Raw genomic sequence first — 19,427 nt, 5'->3', positions numbered from 1 at the left:
ATAACATTATGATTTTTTACAAGTGTATGTACACTTTTGACCACAACTGTATGCAGCTATTTGAAAAGAAACTAACTTTTATGAAGCCATGTCCTGGTTTTATTTAGGGTGCTACCACATTTTATTAGCTGTTGCTTATTTCATCCTATAAACTTGCAAAAAAAAAAATAAATAAATAAGTACAACCAGAACATATTATGGAAAGTCAAAAGAAAAGGGATGCTGTGACAAGCTTCACAATAATACTGCTCATAATAAAGTTGCTGAAGCAGCAACTTCCAAACAGACAGCCCCCTCTCCCCCCAAAAAACACCCTCTAACCATCATCCCTCTTTGGTATTGAATGAGAAATTACCTACACAAGCCCCACTGACCCCCAGGAGTATTGTGTCCTCCATTCAGTCCCCAGGCGGAGGACACGGTCCCCATAACGGTGAAGGATTACGCCGTGCAGGCAGCCACTGGCCTGACTGTGATAAATAAAGACATGCCCTTCCTGTCCAGCCAGACTCAGCCATGTCTGCTCACTGCCACCGCAGCTGACACAGACTTTAAGTGTCCTCCTCTCAGCCAAGCCGCTGATTAACAACGCGACTCAGACGCACACTCGGTAAAATGGCTCTCTATCGGAATTAATTGGAGAAAGTTTCTCGCTCTCTGACACTGAAATCCTGCAAATCACACGTGCAGAGTCGTGCACACACACGCTGCGGTAGCATGCACACTGTTGAATTAAGACACAATTATGTTTCCTCTTGCTTCCCGTCGTTATTCACATGCGCATACAAGATGGCAGAATGAGGTAACACAGTGAAGAGAGCGTTGGTGAAAAGGTTACTACAAAATATTCCCACATAATGCTAATTAGATACAAGACGTCTCCAGTGAACAGAGCCCAAATGAGAGAAACTCCTGCTGTTTCTGTCTGGAAGTTTTAATATTCTGTCTCACTGCTAACTAGATGCAAATCTCCATCTCAGCCTTCCTCTGATCTGACCTCATTCATGCCTGTTTGTTATTTAGCTACATGAGGTGTACTCCGTGCCCTGATGGACTGATTGACTTATTGACTCCTCTCTGCTAACTGATTGTAGGAATTAAGCTTTCTACAGAGTCCTTGCTTGCTTGTAATGCTCTGTGTGTACTTGCTCATCCGTCTCTGTGATAAATGTGACTTTTAGACCTTTGGAGTGAGGGTATTATTCATTGCGAAACAGAGCATTAGAGGGTCCTCGGACTTTGTCTTGGAGTTCAAGTCAAATTTTTATTTGCTCTTTTATCCCCCCCCTTGTCATACAACTGACTATTCACCAGGGTTGTTCTGCACAGCTTTCTCAACAGGTTGTCAAGGTATGAGGTCCACTGTAGATTAGCTTTCCAACGTGTTGCTGAAAGCAGCTTCATTCAACATTCATGAGCAAGTGTGAAGGGCAGGTTGGTCTATAGACCCGACGTGGTAGATGAAGAAACAGCTGACATTATGGCAATCATGTCTGAGATGGAAGTTAGGAAAGCAGTGTTTGGACCAACTTAGCTTCCAACTTTTGGAAATTTTATATGCTTCATTATGGGTGAATACAGCGTGGAAATAGAAGCATGTTTCTTATCCAGACCTGGAAAATAGTCAAATCAAATTCCATACCTTCCCATACTTTTCAAGATTGTGTCTGAGACCTTCCATTAGCAGAGCATGCCATGTATAAATTGCAAAAGAAGCTGCAGAAAAGAGCGAAACTCTCATGTGAAAATGAAAAGGTGAGCAGAAAAAACATCTAACACCAACTCTCTTTTGATACCCAATATTTATCATCGTCATATAGATCATATACATTGATCTACACTTTTGACATGGTGAAAAAAAATGACCAAACACCTAAACTTGCATGTGATCATGTGACAGACCATCTTTGTCACATGATCACATGGTCAGCCCTGCAACCTCCAGAAATACAAACACAAACGGCAACAAGAAGAAAACAAATGACGATTGTTAATGCTGACCCAATACCGATATGTAAAAAAAAAAAAAAAAAAGACTACCAACGGTTTTAATCCCATGGTACACCTAAGCGCCCATAAGTTATGAAGTCTTGAAAGATGAAAACTTTTAAATTATCTTTCGCAGAAATACTTTTTGAAGCCACTTCTTTCTCCACTTCACAATTATATGCTACTTTGAGCTGGCCTATCCCCTAGAACCCCACTGAAACACTTTTAAGGTTGCGGTTATAACATGGCAAAAATGGGAAAAAGTCAGCACATTTAATAATTGTTTTGGCATTTGAAAGTATAGTAAGGAGGTCATTTACCTCTATAGGACTTCTATGAATTCTTACTGCAAATTTACCCAGGAGCAATCACTGCCAACCATACCTCCAAACCCCATGAGGGAGAGGAGGAGGGGAGCCAGCTCTCTTCCCTGCTCGTTTTCATCAGCCTCTCTCTACCTCTTCCTTCCTTTAGTGCTTGCTCTCTGCCTTTCACCTTTGCTTTCCTTCCTCTCCCCCTCATACCACTTTCCTCCCCATTTTTCTCCCATTGTCTCTCCCTTTCTTCACCTCTGACAACCACAAACCCTGCCCAGACTACGTCTCCCTTTGCGTCCCAACTTCCAGCCACCAACACCGCTGCTCGGTTTTGAAACCCAGATGTCATTTTAAACCTTTGAAACAGCTGAACTACACGTGTTTTATCTCTGCACCGCATGAATATTTGGGCCTTTCGGTGTGTGGGAACACAAATTACATCTGTTACTGACAAAGTTGGGTTGCAAAACAGGCCGCCTGCTGGAAACAAAAGGAAAAACGGAAAGAAAAAAAAAAAGTTCTGCAAGAACAACGGAGCATGAACGAGGCCGATGATAGGTGGATGTGAGGAAGAGGAAGTGTGAGTGATTCACTCTGGAAATGGTATTGAAACCAGCTGTTGGAGAGGTTTTGAGGCTGCGTCAACGTAGTTTGAGGCCGAAGTGAAACCGATCAAGCCACGGCTTTGACCTTTCACAGAGCGATGTAATCTCGCCCCAAAAATGATGAATGCCGCTGGTGTGTTTTTTTGATGGCTCTCGTTCACACAGTTGAGGTCATTTAACGATGCATGCCAATTACACAAGCTGGAATTATTTTAGTTTGCTTCTGCCGCGCTAACTATAAAGGCATTTCTTAAGATCAGAGCTGCGAGTTCAAAGCTTTACTGGCGGTTGTCATTTTCTTCCCACTTAAACCTTCTCTCTGTCTCTCTCACATACACTTACACACAAATACACACACACACACACAAAGATGACTCTATAACCATGCCTTTGCAGGGAAGGGAAGTTCCTTTTGCAAACACAGAAACGCCCTGTTTCTGGATGTGTGTGATGCTGCTGTGTATGCAGTGAGTAAGAGTTTCATGCAAAATGTATTATAAATGTCTGATGCACCATTACAATGAGATACATACTTAGGCTGTAACTCTTTCTTCTGAGGCTGCAATGCTGCATATGGATTCCAAACAGCATGTGATTACTACAGCATATAATACATTCCTTAATGCCCACATGCATTATGAGATGGAATACATTCTCATGTCTGAAGGTCCTAAAAAAAATTAAAAAAAACAAAAAAAACCTCATCTGTTCCAGATTAGTCTTTTTCTGATGATGTACTAATAAGGGTTCATCTGCAGAGGTAAGGTATCCAAAATGTTTGTAGAAGAAGGCCAGACAGCAGATAATCTGTGTAATAAAGGCACGTTTTAATATCAGGAGGATATTAGGGCTCGGAAGAACTTTATCTGCACTTCCCCTTCAGAAATCTGAGTAGTCCAAGGTTTTGCTTCTCGTTTCAGGTTCTTTCTAGTTTCAAGTCTGCCAAAAACTACATAGGGTGGAGTGCTGCAGCTCTAAACGTCAGTAGTAGTTGAAAACTAAGTTTCAATATGATGCAGCAACAACAACAAAAAAGTTTTCTTGAATCATCTTTGCTCTAGAAAAGGAGAGATGTTTTTCTATTTCAAAAGTCCCCTAACTCTCACATTTGTAGTAGACATGCAACATTGTGAGGGAGACTAATAAAAGAAGAACTCCACCTACGTCAGTGTGCGACTTTTTATTTTGGGACTGCTACTTGCTTGCTAAGATTTTCATTTCATTCTTTCTGTAACTCGTCTCTTGAAACAAGGGGAGGGAAATATGGTCTTAAAATGTTATTGTGATATTTTGTGGTACTATTGTGATTAACGTCATAAAAAAAGCTATCGTTTATCTTTAGTTTTTTAGGTAACTGTATGGCTTTGACTGCATTACACAACATTTATAGGACCATGAACAAATATTGTTCTTGGAAAAAAATTTAATTTATTTTCTTCAGAACAGTACTTGCTTACAAAAGTGTGATTTCTTTAACTAGCCTGTACTTAATAACTGCCTCTAATCATTTTTAGGAATTTATTGAGAATTAATTATGTTCTCGTGGAACTAACAGCGGAGAAAATAGCAAAAATAAGATTTTCGTTGCTACTGTCGGTTTTATTTTATTTTTTTAATCGGGACAAGAATAAATACAAATTCTTATCATCATAAGAAATTTTTCACAATAAATGACAAACGATGCAATGTATGCCCACACTTATTTGAAACAATATGTGGCTGATTATCGAGTGAGACTACTTACAATTAAACATTCACCAGCTTCAGATTGGAATCTTTTTCTGATCAATGAATACATTTTAGGGTCTGGGTTGCATAAAGAATATACACCAAAACAGCTGCTTACATTAACTGCACCACATGTTCATTACTAATATGAAATGCTCAGGTAAGTTTAAAAATTCATTCACCACAACCATTCTGTCATTATTTTTAAAATAGAAAAACCTTATTTGGCAGCGACTGGAGTTAGAATCGGCTAAAATTGGTCTTGACGGGTTAAGGCGATACAAAAAACATACATCATAAATGTCTGATTTGTGTATTTCAACTTATAGTGTATCAAGAAACATAGAGAAATATCAAAAATGCTGCACTAATCCCACAGAAACCTACATTAGCTTACAGGCAACATATGCCATCTCAAGGTACTTTACAAGAAAAACAGATCTGATGTATGTTGAGTAATATAGAATCAGATCATGAAGATAGCAGATTAAGATAAAGTTACAACATGTCACAGTCAATCCTAGTTATGATACAGTTCAGTCAAATTCAGATAATTCCAAGTTGTAAAAAGTTGTCCATGTAAGGAAGTCAATCCAACTGCACTGAGTCACTGACCTTTCATCAGTCCTTCCTCTTACACAAGCACATGGTGACAGTGGACTGTATTTGCATTGCATTATTAGTATTTCTCAAAGAGCAGAGAGAGAATCACAATTTTATAGCAGATGCTTCAACATACTGGACTTCCCTCTGCAAGTTGTCTTAACAGAGTGACTCTTGTCCCAGTTCCTCCTGTGCCTCTCCATCCTTACTGCTTTGGGCATTGTGAGATCAAGGATTCCCAGTGTGGCGTCATGTCTAGCCTCTGTCCTTACAAAGCCGTCCTTCAGAGGGGATCAGTTCTTCAACAACGATTACATACAAACAAACCATGGAGTAAATGTGCAACAGATTGAAGTTGAGATGTTACAACCTTTCCTTTGAAATACCACTTGATATTCTGAAAACCCAACACTGTCGCCTGACTGATTGATTATTTAGTTCATGGTTGAGTTTAAGATGAACTCCACCCACCTGATCTGCGTGTCTGATCTTATCTGGAACAAGTCTTCAACAACTATTGAAAAAATAGCCAAAATGATTTAATTCAGATATGCTAAAATCTTCCACAAGGTTAGCACATGCTATACTGTATAAGTATTAGTATGTGGCATATGATCCAACTGTTGTTTCTTTGTAACTCGACTTTCTTATGATAGTTAAGTTAGACACTGCCCGCTTGCTTTTTCTTTTTTTTTTACCCATTTTGAGTTTGGTCTGTGAATACCAACTGGCCATAGGGAAGGTTGTCATTTTAAGCCAGGTAATTCTGACCCATGGGTCACTGGACTTAAGGAATGCGGAACTGTAAGTTGTCTATCTAGGTTGTCTGTGTCTACATATAACAGACAACTTATCAAATAACTCCTTCTAAAATGCATTTTTTCACCAGCAGCCCATCATAAAGACACAATATACTCCCGTTTTTTTATTGGAATCTATAAAAATACCAAAGATAATAAAATTAGCAAGAAATAAAAATGTCTGTTGCCCAAAACAAGTTGACTCCCAATGAACTGTAAGCTGAAAAATTGGCATAGAGTTGATGATCAGCTAAAGTTAAAGCCATTATGGATTTATTTGACTATTTTTTTTTGTTTTGTTTTGCGGCTCTGAAGAAAGTATCTTCTGTTAACAAGAAAACTTGGTTAGAACCCAGCTCTCTCACTCCTCATGTCAAGGCGTTTCTGGAGAAAAGAACAAACACTGAACTTCAACTTGTCCTTGGTCCTCTGATGTTTAAAAAAAAAAAGATCTTACACTGCGTTTAAAAAGTACAGATTAGAATGTGCAGTGTAAATATCCTTGATGAATGAAACATTGAGAAGCCCTGCACAAATGTAGTTCATTGTAACATTTACATCTAAGATTTCTTCTTTGCTGCTGATCCTGGCCAATTACGTGGCAATTACTGGTTACATTTTTTTAAATTATACTTATTTGTATTCGTCATTGTAATTTAGATGCGAGTAGTCACACAGCACTACTTTGATTTGTTAGGTTAATGTATTATGGATGGCATGGATTCAAACTCTACTTTGGTAAGTTGGTCTACACTGGTTGAGACTCACTTCGGAATGACAGATGCTTGAAACTAAAAACAAAACTGATAACCAGCCCTACTTTCTGATTAATTTGGATGGTGATAATTTTGACCACTTGGGGATACAGATAGAGCAGTGAAATTTTCTTCCCAAATGCCCAGTTGAAAACTATAAAAATGAGGAAAAAAGTAGCATACCCTGCTCTGACGAAGCAGAACACTGTGAGTTCAACACCCCTAATCACACCTTAATACAAGAGCACATAAAAAAAGATGAAAGTAGCTTTATTGAGCGATATGCTCAGCTCAAGGATAGTAGAGGAAGAGTGACCAAAATGTGAATTGACCACAATTGATTACACAACAGCCACTATGCTTCTGTTTAACTGTTGCATTTATCACAGGATGCTAACAAAGGAAAAAAACAAAAAACAAATAAATGCACAACTAAAAACGGTTGCCAATTTCAAAATGCCAATCCTTAAAATACTTTCTAGAAGTATAGAGATCTACAGTTTTTTTTTTATTAAAGTTTGATTCCATGCAGGACACATCAAATGTATGAGACATGAAACTACCAGACTAAAAACATCAATTATTTTAGTTTCAAATTTGGAAAACCAGTTTATTATCAAAACATTAAACGCATCAGGCTACTTTTCGTTAAACAGAAGTAAATATGTTTAAAGGTGAAGTAGAGACATGTGACTGGCAGATTCTCTGTAATGTATATTAAACATTACAGAGTGGAGACTTTAAACACTTCAGCGAAAGTGTTTAAAGTCTCAATCAGTTTGAGCTGGATTTCCTTCTTATCTCATGCTACTACCCATTAAAAGAAAACATACAATTATGACGTGTAGATAAACAGAGGAAAACCCCAGATGCTTAGTCAGCATCTCCTGCGCTCACATCAGTTCACAACTATGTGTTTTTGTAAGGCCCCGTGTGTGCGTCTGCGTGTGTGTGCGTGTGTGTGTGTGTGTCAGGAAAGGTATTGTTCTTCAGACTCTATTCTTGTCCTGGTTTCTCCTGTTGGAACTCACCCAGGCTCTCCAACAGGTCCCATGAGTCCATACAATGAGATAAAATGTCAGTCCTCCACACTTTGATGTAAAATTTCCAGAAATTTCAAACTATAATTTTCAAATATCTCATTACATTTTCAGTCAGTTTGTTGTTGTTGTAATCCTTGTTCTGAAAGTATAGCAGTTTTTCTAAACATTAGAAGGAAATTGTTTGATTTCTTTACACTATCATCTGATGATAATGCGATCTTAGCTTGTTTTGTTGTGATAATTTCACTGTGTCCTTATTTTGGGATTAAATGTAAGTTTCCTCATCTCCTAGACTCAAAAACAAGAATTTTGTCACAATAAACTTCAGATAAAATCTTGTTTTCTTGTCTTGACAGTTTGCTTGTCCAATTATTTCAAGATAAGATCTCAAGCTTGTTTCTGTCATAATATCAGTTTCCTTATATTATTACAGATGGTAAGAGTATGAATAGCCTCATTGTCTCATTATCTCGACATAAGAAATCCTAAACTTGTCCTTATCTCACTGAGTCAATAATATGATTTTTATTGACTGAAGTTCACTCTCTCAAAGACTAGTAAACTTTGACTTTGCAACGAAAACTGGACAATATCTTAAATATCCCAAATGAAATACGACAACCAAAAACAACAAATAAGATGGAAATAAAAACCACACAACAGAAATCATGAATAAAATAGATTAAGAAGTCACAAAATAGCTAAGGAAATATGGGCTGATTCATCAGTGTACCCCTCTATTGTTTTTTTTTTGTGTGCTTCATTATCCCAACTAGCCAGAGTTTTAATTTGTTCTGATAGGATTACTGCTTAGTTTTGTCATATCTTGACTTAACAGAGTTATTTTGACCCAAAAATCATGACAGCGATGCTACTCAAGTTGGAAACATCTACAGACCAGCACCTTACTACTGGAGGCGCTGCCTGAGTATCTTGATAGAGACAGTGAACGATAAAACAGGGCAGAACTCTACATTTGGTGGTTTTGCACCATAATCAAACTATTACCTACAAACAAATTGGGGTTTTGCTTTAAAAAATGTCAAGATAATCAATTCATGATTGGTAGAAAAATCAGATTAAATGAAATCACAGCCAGTACAAATGTTGGTGGCTAAACCAATTAGAACTTGTACTAAAGATGAAAAAGGTAAAAAGCCTTAGAGTCATTTTATATTGCAGCAGTGAACTGAAAATTATTTAAAATCATTTAATTAATCTGAGCCCATTTAGTTGGCAGGGGGGGAAATCTTTGTTAGCAAACACAATAATTTTGACAAAAAAACCCTACTGGTGCAACAATGGGAACCCATGGCAACTGGACATTGCTTAGCCTTCGCCTTTAACATTTCACAAGCTGGGGGAATACAGACGGAGAGACCCGTCACTGTTCTACTTGCATATTCTCTCTATCTGGAGGTTTAATATCTTAAGGCTAATGGCCACTGAAGAGTCCGCCTTATTTTTATTTAACATATCCTGTCATTAGTAAGAGATTGTGAACTCTAACAATATTCCCAGGGTCATAGGAAATGAAATAGACACACAGCATCACAGATCTTCCACCATATTTAACAAGATCTGTGATATATATACCAGTTATTAGGATCGATCCTAACAGTGAGTTTTGGAGATTTTATTAATAATCTAACTGCTGACATGTTTTTAAAGGGGCAGTATCATTTAAAAATGTTTAGCTTTTCATCATGTTATTATGTGATTAACTTCTCAGAACATACTTGGAGTGTTGCTTCGATTTTTTCATGTATGTTTAAGAAACGTTTTCTTAAACCATTCAGATGTTCTAAACAACTGAGTGGACCTAGCTCCGCCTTCAAGGACAAAACTCCTCCTTAGAGCTGCAGTTTTCAAGCTTTCTAGCTTCCGCCTAACTTCCCCTGTGTTTCGCCACATTCAGCTCCTTCAGAGTAGTCAGCAGCAATTATCAAACACCTGGTGGAACTGTGCATCTGCTGAGCTCATTATAGAAGCTACTCCTCAGTGGCACGCTGGTTGTTAAAGGGTTAGTAGAGGAGCCATGTTGTGATGACTTCCTGTAGGCAGCATTTCTGAAAGATCTGGAGCTTCTTAAAGAGGCAGAGACAACAATTTCAAGGTGGTAAATCAGGAAGTAAAATTTCTTTGAAGTCATATTTGATATAGCATTTTTTAATAACCAAGATTAACAGTTACTAGATTATGCCATAAAATGACATTGTGTCTGCAAAAAACACATAATACTACCCCTGTAAGAAGACTTCAACCATTAAATCAGCTCTAGCAAATTAAAAGATATTCATAATCCAAGTAGCAGAAACACTAAATATATTGCTGCTAACTTTATAGAAGCTTTGAGACATTAAAGCTGTTGCTAAAAATTCAGCCTCTATGACAAAGTTCATCGTTCATCCAAATAAGGTGTTTTTTTTGTCCTTTTGTCAGTCAAATGTGTGTCATATTTTGAAGCTGAGTGATTTCAAGCAGTGTTCCTCACTGTCCTGTACAGCTTTTGCAACATTTCCTCTTTCAGGAAACTGAGTGGCAATCGAGTCGCACACACCCACCAACGGCCTGACAGATTTTCCCATACAGACCAGGGCACCTCTGAAGAAAGCTCTGCTGTTTCTGTTTCAGAGGCTGGCCTCCAGATACGCCTCTCAGCATACAAACACATAAACCAAGTCCTGGTCGTGCCTCTGTTGCACCATCCATCGTGAACTCAGCAGGATTTCAGTTGGTAAAAAGCGAAACGAAAAAAGTTCACAAAAGAGTAGTAACACACACACACACACCTCTGTGGTGTTGCTGCAACAACCAGCTGCAAGAGTCTACAAGTGACTAAACACCTCTCACCACAAACCCCGACCCACATATAGACAAACAGATAATGTGATAAGGAAGTACACTCCACCCAATGCCTTTTAAAGATGCTGTGCATGCACATGTGTTTGCGTGTGTGTGCGTGTGAGAGGATCTGTGTGCTCTGACCAACAGGATATTCCAGTAAACAGACGTTTCTGCTTCTTCTTCTTTTGCTAACTGGAAGTAGCTGTCATAAGTTTTGATATGCACGACAAGCGATTAGAAATTTGCATGCATGGAATGCAGATGGATACAGTTCCTTGCAAGAGTATTCATTCGTCTTGACCTTTTCTGCAAACATCGATGTATTTTCTTTGGGTTTGATGTGACAGGAGCTGCTCAAATTTCAGTGGATTTCAGCCTCTTTTAGTTGCTACACAAGTAAATAAAAGTACACCAGTGGGCATTATTTCATCACATTTTAAATAGCAAAACAATTACTCCAATTATCCCAAAATCTGGCTTTTCCCTTTGGGAAAAAATAAACCTTAGTGTTCCCTGCTGAAGACCAAACCCTAATAGTGAAACATGGTGGAAACTGGGCTGGATATTACTCCTTTTGCAAAGATTAATGCGAGAAATATCATAAAAGGACTTACAGCTGGAACTGTATTGGGGGAATTATAAACCTGGCGGGCTAACAGGCTTTACATGCTCCTCCAACAGGCGAAGCCCTGTTTGTTTTGACTAATTATAGGTTTTTTTAGTACACTAGTAACAGTGATAGCAAAGACGGGTTAAAGAGTTTCTTTGGCAAAATGGTTGGAAGCATAATGGCAACATAGTATGGCTAGTATGTTAACACATAGGGAAATTGAGGTCAGGGGTCATTTTTAATTGACCAGAACTCCTTGACCACTTCCTGGTAACACGCCAACAACTTCAGTCACAAATCACGACTGAAGTTTTTTAGACACTTAAATTAGTATGACACAACAGAAGTGCAAAAAAATTGACATTTGTCTTAGTATTTTTTTTATGTTTGTATTTTTTAAGATTTTAATTATTGTCAACCATGTCTTCCAATAATGCATAATCACCTAGTCATATTTTCACATTTCATGTCGACTTTAAACGTATTTTAGCTCAAAAACGCGGTGGGCCGCTGGATGACTGCCCTACCACTGGGCTTAGCAAGTTTTCTGGGGGAAACCGTGGTATTGTATGTTGGTTTGACTAACAAGGTGAAACGTAACAATAAAATTCCAATATAATCCAAAAAAGAGAGTTGTTTACAAGAGTTAAAGGATGTATGAAAACTTCATATGGAAGAGGGTCAACTCACCTTGTATACCTGCCCATAGGTTCCATTGCCGACCACCTCAACCAACTCGAAGATGCCTGCTGGATCCTGCAGAGAAAGTGAGAGTGAAGAAAAAAACAGTAGGAGGGAGTTTAAATTGTAATATTTAATTTAAAAATCTGCTGAATTTACTGGAGAAGAGTAGGAAATAATGCTGCTGTTCAACAAAGCCACAACACAACAAGTTGTCTTGATTTGGGCAACTTGTCAGCTTCTTCAGCCCAACAAAGAAAAAAATCCGAGTAAACACAGAAACTTGCCCCAAACAGGACACAGGGCAGACAGTGAACATGAAGTTACAGATAAGGCACACACTGTACACACACTCTCTGAGAGGTACCATTATACAGCAACTTCCACACTCGGATCCCACAGTTGGACCACATCAGTTATCACAACATTTGACTGCTCGGTTCGTGCTGTTTGAGACTACCGTTAACTTCCAAAGTAACACCCACCACGTCTTACTGTGTTTACTCAAGCACTGCATTAAAAAAAGAAAAGAAAGAAAAAAAAAGACATGTTTTAAAACTTACTCTTAAAGCCGCGAGGTCTATACTGTCCAAGCTTCGCGTGGTGTTTTCTCGCGACATTGCTGTCGGTAGGTTTTTTTTATTGTCAGCGGGTCGATGTTTGTTTTAAAGACATGGACGGTGCGACTTTCTCTCCGCTGACGGTGCCAACTAACGGCTTTTTCCTCCCCTCGGCTCCATTCTGAAGTTTAGCTCAGTGAGTCAAGTTGAGGAGTCGAGAAACAAAGTACTTCCGGTGCGACCTGCCGAGGTAAAAGTCTGATTGTGAATGATATATAAATATATAATTTTCCTTATACGTCTATTGACAGAAAGTTACTCATAAACTTCCATAATCTTTGTTTTTCAGATTTAAAATCCTATTTGCGCACAATACTCATATTTACGATATATCTTTGTGCTCGGTTCCAATGCGCTTTCTTGTACTTTCATAACTTAATTTTGTAAGCTACTTTCATGAGCTTCCGGTTAAGCCTTTGGCTTTTTACTGTTTGGAAATGGTTCCTGTGTTTTGCTTCTGAAAGTTTTCTTTTCCTTCCGTTTTTGTAAAGAATACCTGCTCTTCTAAACTGACGTCTCCGAATATCAAAACAACAACAACAATAACAATAACAACAATAATAATAATAATAATAATAATAATAATAATAATAATAATAATAATAATAATAATAATAATAATAATTGAACAAATAATTAAATATCTGGTCACACAATAATGAATAAGCAAACAAATTCACACATTTGAACACTGGTATGTAAAACACTTTGGAAATCACAAATTCATCCTCCCAGAGAAACTCAAATAAAAACAAAAAGGAAGAAGACTTCTATCACACTACTACAGAATGACAAGCACCTCAATGATGCAAGAACTATAAGGAATGCAAAACTTGAATAATATTTAGAAATTATTGAAACAACAGAAGTCTATCTATCTATCTATCTATCTATCTATCTATCTATCTATCTATCTATCTATCTATCTATCTATCTATCTATCTATCTATCTATCTGTCTGTCTGTCTGTCTGTCTGTCTGTCTGTCTGTCTAAACCTGAACACTATCCTGACCTTGAAGCAAGGTGGTGGCAGCATCATGCTTGGGGGAGGCTGTTCTTCGGCCAGGTGAGGAAGGCGGAGTACTGCTGATGGAACGATAGATGAAGCAAAATACGCTGCAATCTTGGGAAAAAACTTGTTAGATTCAATATTTCTTGGACCCTTTGGACTTAAGCTGTTTCATGAAGATGAATGAACAAACAGTTAAGACTCTAAAATCTTGAGACTTGCAGCAAAAGATGGTTCTCCAAAGTAATGAATCAGGGGCACTGAACACAAAGGCAAGCCGCACTTTTCAAATTTTAAATTTTTCTTATTCAAAAATCTCTGCATCCTATTTTTATTCCACTTCAATGTCATGTGATACTTTCTGTTCTGTTTATACTTAAAATAACAATAAATACAACAAAATTTGTTGTTCTTAAATGGCAAAATGTTGAAAAGTTATGATTATGCTTTTGTGTTTCTAAACCATGGAGTCTTGCTTTAAATTTCTACAACAGAAAGTACCAGTAATTCATTTTGAAATCTTTTAAATCCTGCTCCAATAAGCAATCAATCAATTAATTGTATGAATTCAAAAGAGCTTGATCATTTCCATTCTGATGACTAATATTTTTTGAAGGGCATTTTTTGTTTTGAGACTTCATAGTCAATGTTATTTATGTATGTAGGTTTTAATTTCCGTTTTATTCATTGATTCTGGTTATTGTCTTTTATTTTGGTATATTTAAGATGTCTTCCAATTGCAGTCTGCACTGCTCTATAGTAAAATTAAACTATTAGTGTTTAAGAGGGTGATCTTGCATAGTAATGCTATTACCAATACTTAGAAAAAGGTCTCTACACAACATTATCATTTATCATGATAATTCCTGGGGCAATAAAATTTGTAACAGTTCCACAAAAATAAACATTCCACTGAAGAAAATGTGCGCATTCTCTTTTACTGCAAAAGTTCTGTCGTTATTTTAAAATCTAACAATGGAAATAAAATGGTGGATCTTTAAAAAAAAAAATGTCTAGAATGTTTTATCAAGTTTCTATGATAACTGGATGATATCATGTCCATTGCTTTCCAATCACTGCCGATTTCCCTCTTGTGAAAATATTTGCGGTATATACCACGCATCGGTATGATGGAGCTCGACATTCCAGTCTCCTGACTGAACCCAGTGACTCACGGTCAGGATGGTGGAATAAGGGTCATTATGTGGAGGGACATTGCCGCTGTGTTTGTGAGCGTTGAGGAGAAACAAAAAGCAAGACTGTGCTCGAGATTTCTGTATGAGAATGAGAGATTGAAATTGACTCTCTTGCTCCCTCTGTATGTGCATTTGTGCGCGTTAGTGAATGCGACAAATTACGGCGAGCGAGAGGGGCCGGAGTGGATGGCTGTGTATGAGTGTGTTATGTCGCAGGGAAGAATGGTCTCTCTGTGGTTTCACAAAGTAGCCCTGTTCGCACCAGGGTCAGCTGCCTAGATACACACAAACACACACGCACACACACACACACACGCACGCACGCGCGCGCACATACAAGACACAAACGCACAAATTTGTGAACCTGTATTTAATCCAAATGTTCTGTGAGACAATTGAATCAAATAAATTCCATGCGGATAGAAGTGGTTTGTTTCCCTCTGTTTATTAAAAATAATATTGGCATTTTCATAAGTGGGTGTTTGCTGTCATTAATTCAATGCATTTTAAGTTCATATTCAAAAATACTGTACTGTATTAATATGTTAGGCAGAAATTAAATGTTAGCGTATAACTCATTTCTAAGTTGATAACTAATGTTAATTTTTTTACTCTGAATATTTTGGACTCAGTGTCGAAGTTTCTTTTGAGTTTTGTTATTTTTGTTTTGCTTGTTCAGTCACCAAAGTCTGGCTTATAAATTACTCAGGGACATAGTACATTGATAAATAGGTGATCAGCTGAATGATCCCGGATCTTTCATTCTTCTTTCAGACATTTTTTTCCCGTTTATTTCTATACTTTGCATGACTCTTCTTTGGTTCCTCATTTATAGCTGTCCTCACATTTAAGGCATATATTGGTACAATGTCAGAGTTTAAGTATGAAGTAATTACTTCAATTAATTTTATGAATGAAGACAGACGAGTCCAATTAATTACTTCATATCCACGGATGTAGACTGGTACAGAATTATAATCCCAGGTCCAGTCAGAAAATGAGTTAAAAGGCAGATAAAGAACAAAGAAAAAACTTCTCTTTAAAACATTCAACTTTAAATGAATTTAAGTGAAAATCTGGGAAGGAGATGAAAAAGTAGTTGATGTTTTAAAATGTGCACATTTCTTCTTATATTCCTTCTGATTTTCAAGGATATTTTGTCCTCTTAGAGTTTAAATATTTGATACTTTTCATCTTTGTGAATTGAAGAAAAAATCTTCATAAGTTATGACAGAATCATTTCATGCCACCTCAACAAGTAGAACTGTGATGCAGCAGGAATCTAATTATTTGTTTAAAAAGCCCTGAGCAAATTTTCAACTTTTGAAACTGAGAAATGTCCATGTATCTGAGATTTGTCAGAATTTTTGAATTTTTCTAATAATTTCTTTTGACTTTTCAAACTTAGAAATTTCCATGTTTTTTCTCAAAAATTTCTGAGATTAATCTAAGTCAACTTAACTAATGTATATTAAGGTGTTTTGATCTTGGCAGTGAAAAGTGATGCAACTTTACTGAGTCAAAGCAAGAAAGAAACTAGGCTGTCATTTTGAGTCAGCAATTTTTTTTTTTTTTTTTTTTTTTTTTTACAATGTTTTCCGCTTTTTTTACCCCAAAAAACACGTGCCACAACCAGCAGGTAACCAGTGTTAAACTTCACCTGCCCCTGGTTATAATGTTATGCCTGATTATTGTATATTTATGTAGTTAAGTTGATTCTGATAATGCCCCAGCCTTTTGTGACTTTCAAATCACACATATTGATCTGGGGATATTAATACAAATGCATATATCAGAGTAAAATGTATCTTTTCACAGTGTATGGTAATATTTTCGTTGTCACATTGTCAGATCCTTGTGTTAACATGTTTTGTAAGTGTTTTGTTGCACAGATGCAACATGTATACTTTCTTGTGTATTTTCCGAATAAGCGATTTTAGATGTTTTTTCTTTTGCAACAATTCCATGTTCTCTATAGGTTCGGTCTTTGGGCCAGTATTATTTTTTCTATTCATTATACAGATGGTCATCATCAGAAAACAGAAGAAAAATCACACTTCTTCTACTCTAGCATTCTAAACCTTCTGCATGATCTTTACGACAAACTAAATGCAAGATATTACCAAGATTGTTTTTAGAATGGCAAAGAAAGAGAAGCAGATTGAGGTTTCTTGGGGTAACTCAAAACTTACTTTTAAAAAAATCATGAAATAAGTAGCTGCTGCCGTTAAATTGAACCAATAATACATCATACTTACTATGAAACACTGTGTTGACAGAATCATGCGGTCGAGATACTTCTCAGTCAGAGCTGATGGGAAGATGAATGTGGGGTCATCCTGAAAGAAAACCTGTTAGATTCTGCAAAGATACTGATATCAGGGTGGATGTTCACCAGCCAACAGAAAGAAAGTATTGGGCAAATGAAGGGCAAAATATCATTATCTAAATATGCAGGTAGAGACATGCAGTCATATTCAATAAATTAGAATATATGTTCTGAATTGGTTTGTTTGATTAAATGCTATTTTTAAAAATAAAAATAATCTTAAACCTGGTATATTTCACTTGGTGAATATACCACCAAGTGAATCCATTAACTTTTCAATAATATTATAATTTAATGACTGCATTATAAAGGAGTGTTTTTCAAAGTGGGTGCCGCCAGGGGGCGATAAGGAGGCCTCAGAAAGTTAAAGGGAAAATGAGAAAACAAAATGCTAAAAACTAATACATTTCTTAATAATAAAAAATATATATAATTTTTCAAATAATAGAATCGATTCTGTTTTTCAACTATTTATTTATTTTATTTTTATTTTATTTTTATTATTATTATTACAAAATCTAAATTAAAATAACTTACTGAAATGTTATTTGCCATTATTTGCCCGTCTTTCTCATTGGCTGCCAGTCAAATTTATAAAGCTACTTCTTAAGCTAGCAATAACATATTTGCTAGCGGTAAATGGGAAAGCACCTGACAAGAAAAAAAACAGAAGAAATCATCCAGCAGCCCTGCCGAGGACAGACCTGCAAGTGTTACAAATGAATAAAAGTGAGACAAGAAACATTCTAAAAGTCAATGTTTCTTCACATATTTTGTAGCATGTTGGATTTTAAAAGGGGTCTCAGGGCAGAAGCTAACAGGGAACATGGTACGGAAAGTTCGGGAACCCCGGTTGTAAAACATTGGAGCTGTAAATGTTTGGAGGTTCTTTAGATAATTGCCGCCCCAAGGATGAATACAAGTTACTAGTAAACCTTTAAGTTTTTTTGTATTCATAAGAAACTTTAAAATCTCTTACATTTTCCTCCCACAACTTTGCCCGTTTGTGCTGGTTTTACCTACTTAACAGATGGTAATTAGTTGCATTTAATTTAGTTCCAATCAATGTCTTTAATATTTTGAATTCATTTTCTTCTGTTTAAAAAGAAAGTCAAATTTGGACGGACAACGGCTTGTTCAATTTTCCATCTTTCTTTTAAAATGCTGTCATTTACCCACTCTCCACAGGAGGGCGCCATTTGTAATGATATACCAGTTGTCCCCAGTGACGGCTGACATTGGCACTGCAGAAGGGAAGAACCTCCCACTCCGGAACTGTGAACCCCAAACAGCACTCACAGCTGAGAACTTGATGAAGCCGCCCTTCTCATGAAGTGAGTCAAGCAGATGGTTTAGGTTTTTCTTTTTTTATGTTAGGACTTTCTGTTCCACTTGGTATTGTCAGCTCTCAATATGGTCCCTCTGGTGCTCAGACTGAAACTGAATGCTAATGAGTTTAGACTTGTGAGAATTTCCAGTGTGTTATTGTATGTATGTTAGTGTTCATGAAGCAAACTCATTTTCAATATTGGGACTGGAAAACAATGTGTAGCTTAGAATAAAAAACCTTCATCATTTGCAAACGTTAACATTTAAACACCTCAACAGATTGTTGTCAGGCTATCACAAAGTGGACAGGCCAGGACAAGAACTAAGTCAATTTACCATTGAGGTTTTAGTTAGGATTTGGACCAAGAACCTCCTTGTCATGAGGTAACCACAATATCCACAGCATTTATTCTTAATTTATAATAAATGAGTATCTTGAGTCAGTTGTTGAAGAAAGCTCTTGTTATACGTGGCTATCAAAGGGGCTTTAACTGTCACCAAAAAGTTACCAAATTCCAGCAACATTTCAGGATTAATGAGCTAAAGTTTGTATTTACAAAGAAAAATAAAGAAAATTCTGGAAAATACCAACCTAACAAAGAATGTCCAGGCATGCTGGGACTTGCTCTCTGTTTGCTCATTAAAATAACTGTTTGAAGGAAATATAATAATAAAATAAAAATTAGTTTATTGCACAGCTTACAGAAACACACTGATATTATTCTTGCCTTCGTTTTAACTCTGGTTCCCTGCATAATGTGAAAACACTCAAAAATAGAGGTGCATTTGGAAGGGACTCTCTCTTGATATGTTGGAGCTAGAGATGTGCTGATCAGGTTTTTTCCTGCCGATTCCGATTCCGATCACTCATGAGGGAGGGCCGATCGCCGATCACCGATACCGATCACATAATTATTATTTTTTTAATCATAAGCACTACCGGTTACATTATGTGGAAAAAAGAA

General features: G+C 36.9%; 1 protein-coding gene across 2 annotated transcripts in view; it reads right to left on the bottom strand.

The window, feature by feature from the left end:
- Nucleotides 1-12,755, bottom strand: part of LOC106937340 (mitogen-activated protein kinase kinase kinase kinase 4-like) — a 46,476-nt gene extending 33,721 nt beyond the window's left edge. For both annotated transcript variants that reach the window (XM_015018781.1, XM_015018782.1), the window contains exons 1-2: nt 12,542-12,755; nt 11,988-12,053 (exon numbers count right to left, since the gene is read on the bottom strand). In XM_015018781.1, coding sequence (XP_014874267.1) covers nt 11,988-12,053; nt 12,542-12,598 — 123 coding nt within the window. In that variant the 5' untranslated portion in view covers nt 12,599-12,755. The remainder of the gene's footprint in view (nt 1-11,987; nt 12,054-12,541) is intronic.
- Between the last annotated feature and the right edge of the window lie 6,672 nt (nt 12,756-19,427).

Source organism: Poecilia latipinna, unplaced genomic scaffold, assembly GCF_001443285.1.
Source record: "Poecilia latipinna isolate Pla-1442-1.1 unplaced genomic scaffold, P_latipinna-1.0 Scaffold2320, whole genome shotgun sequence".
NCBI lineage: Eukaryota > Metazoa > Chordata > Actinopteri > Cyprinodontiformes > Poeciliidae > Poecilia > Poecilia latipinna.
The sequence above is the reverse complement of the archived record's forward strand: the minus strand, read 5'-3'. Positions and strand labels throughout refer to the sequence as shown.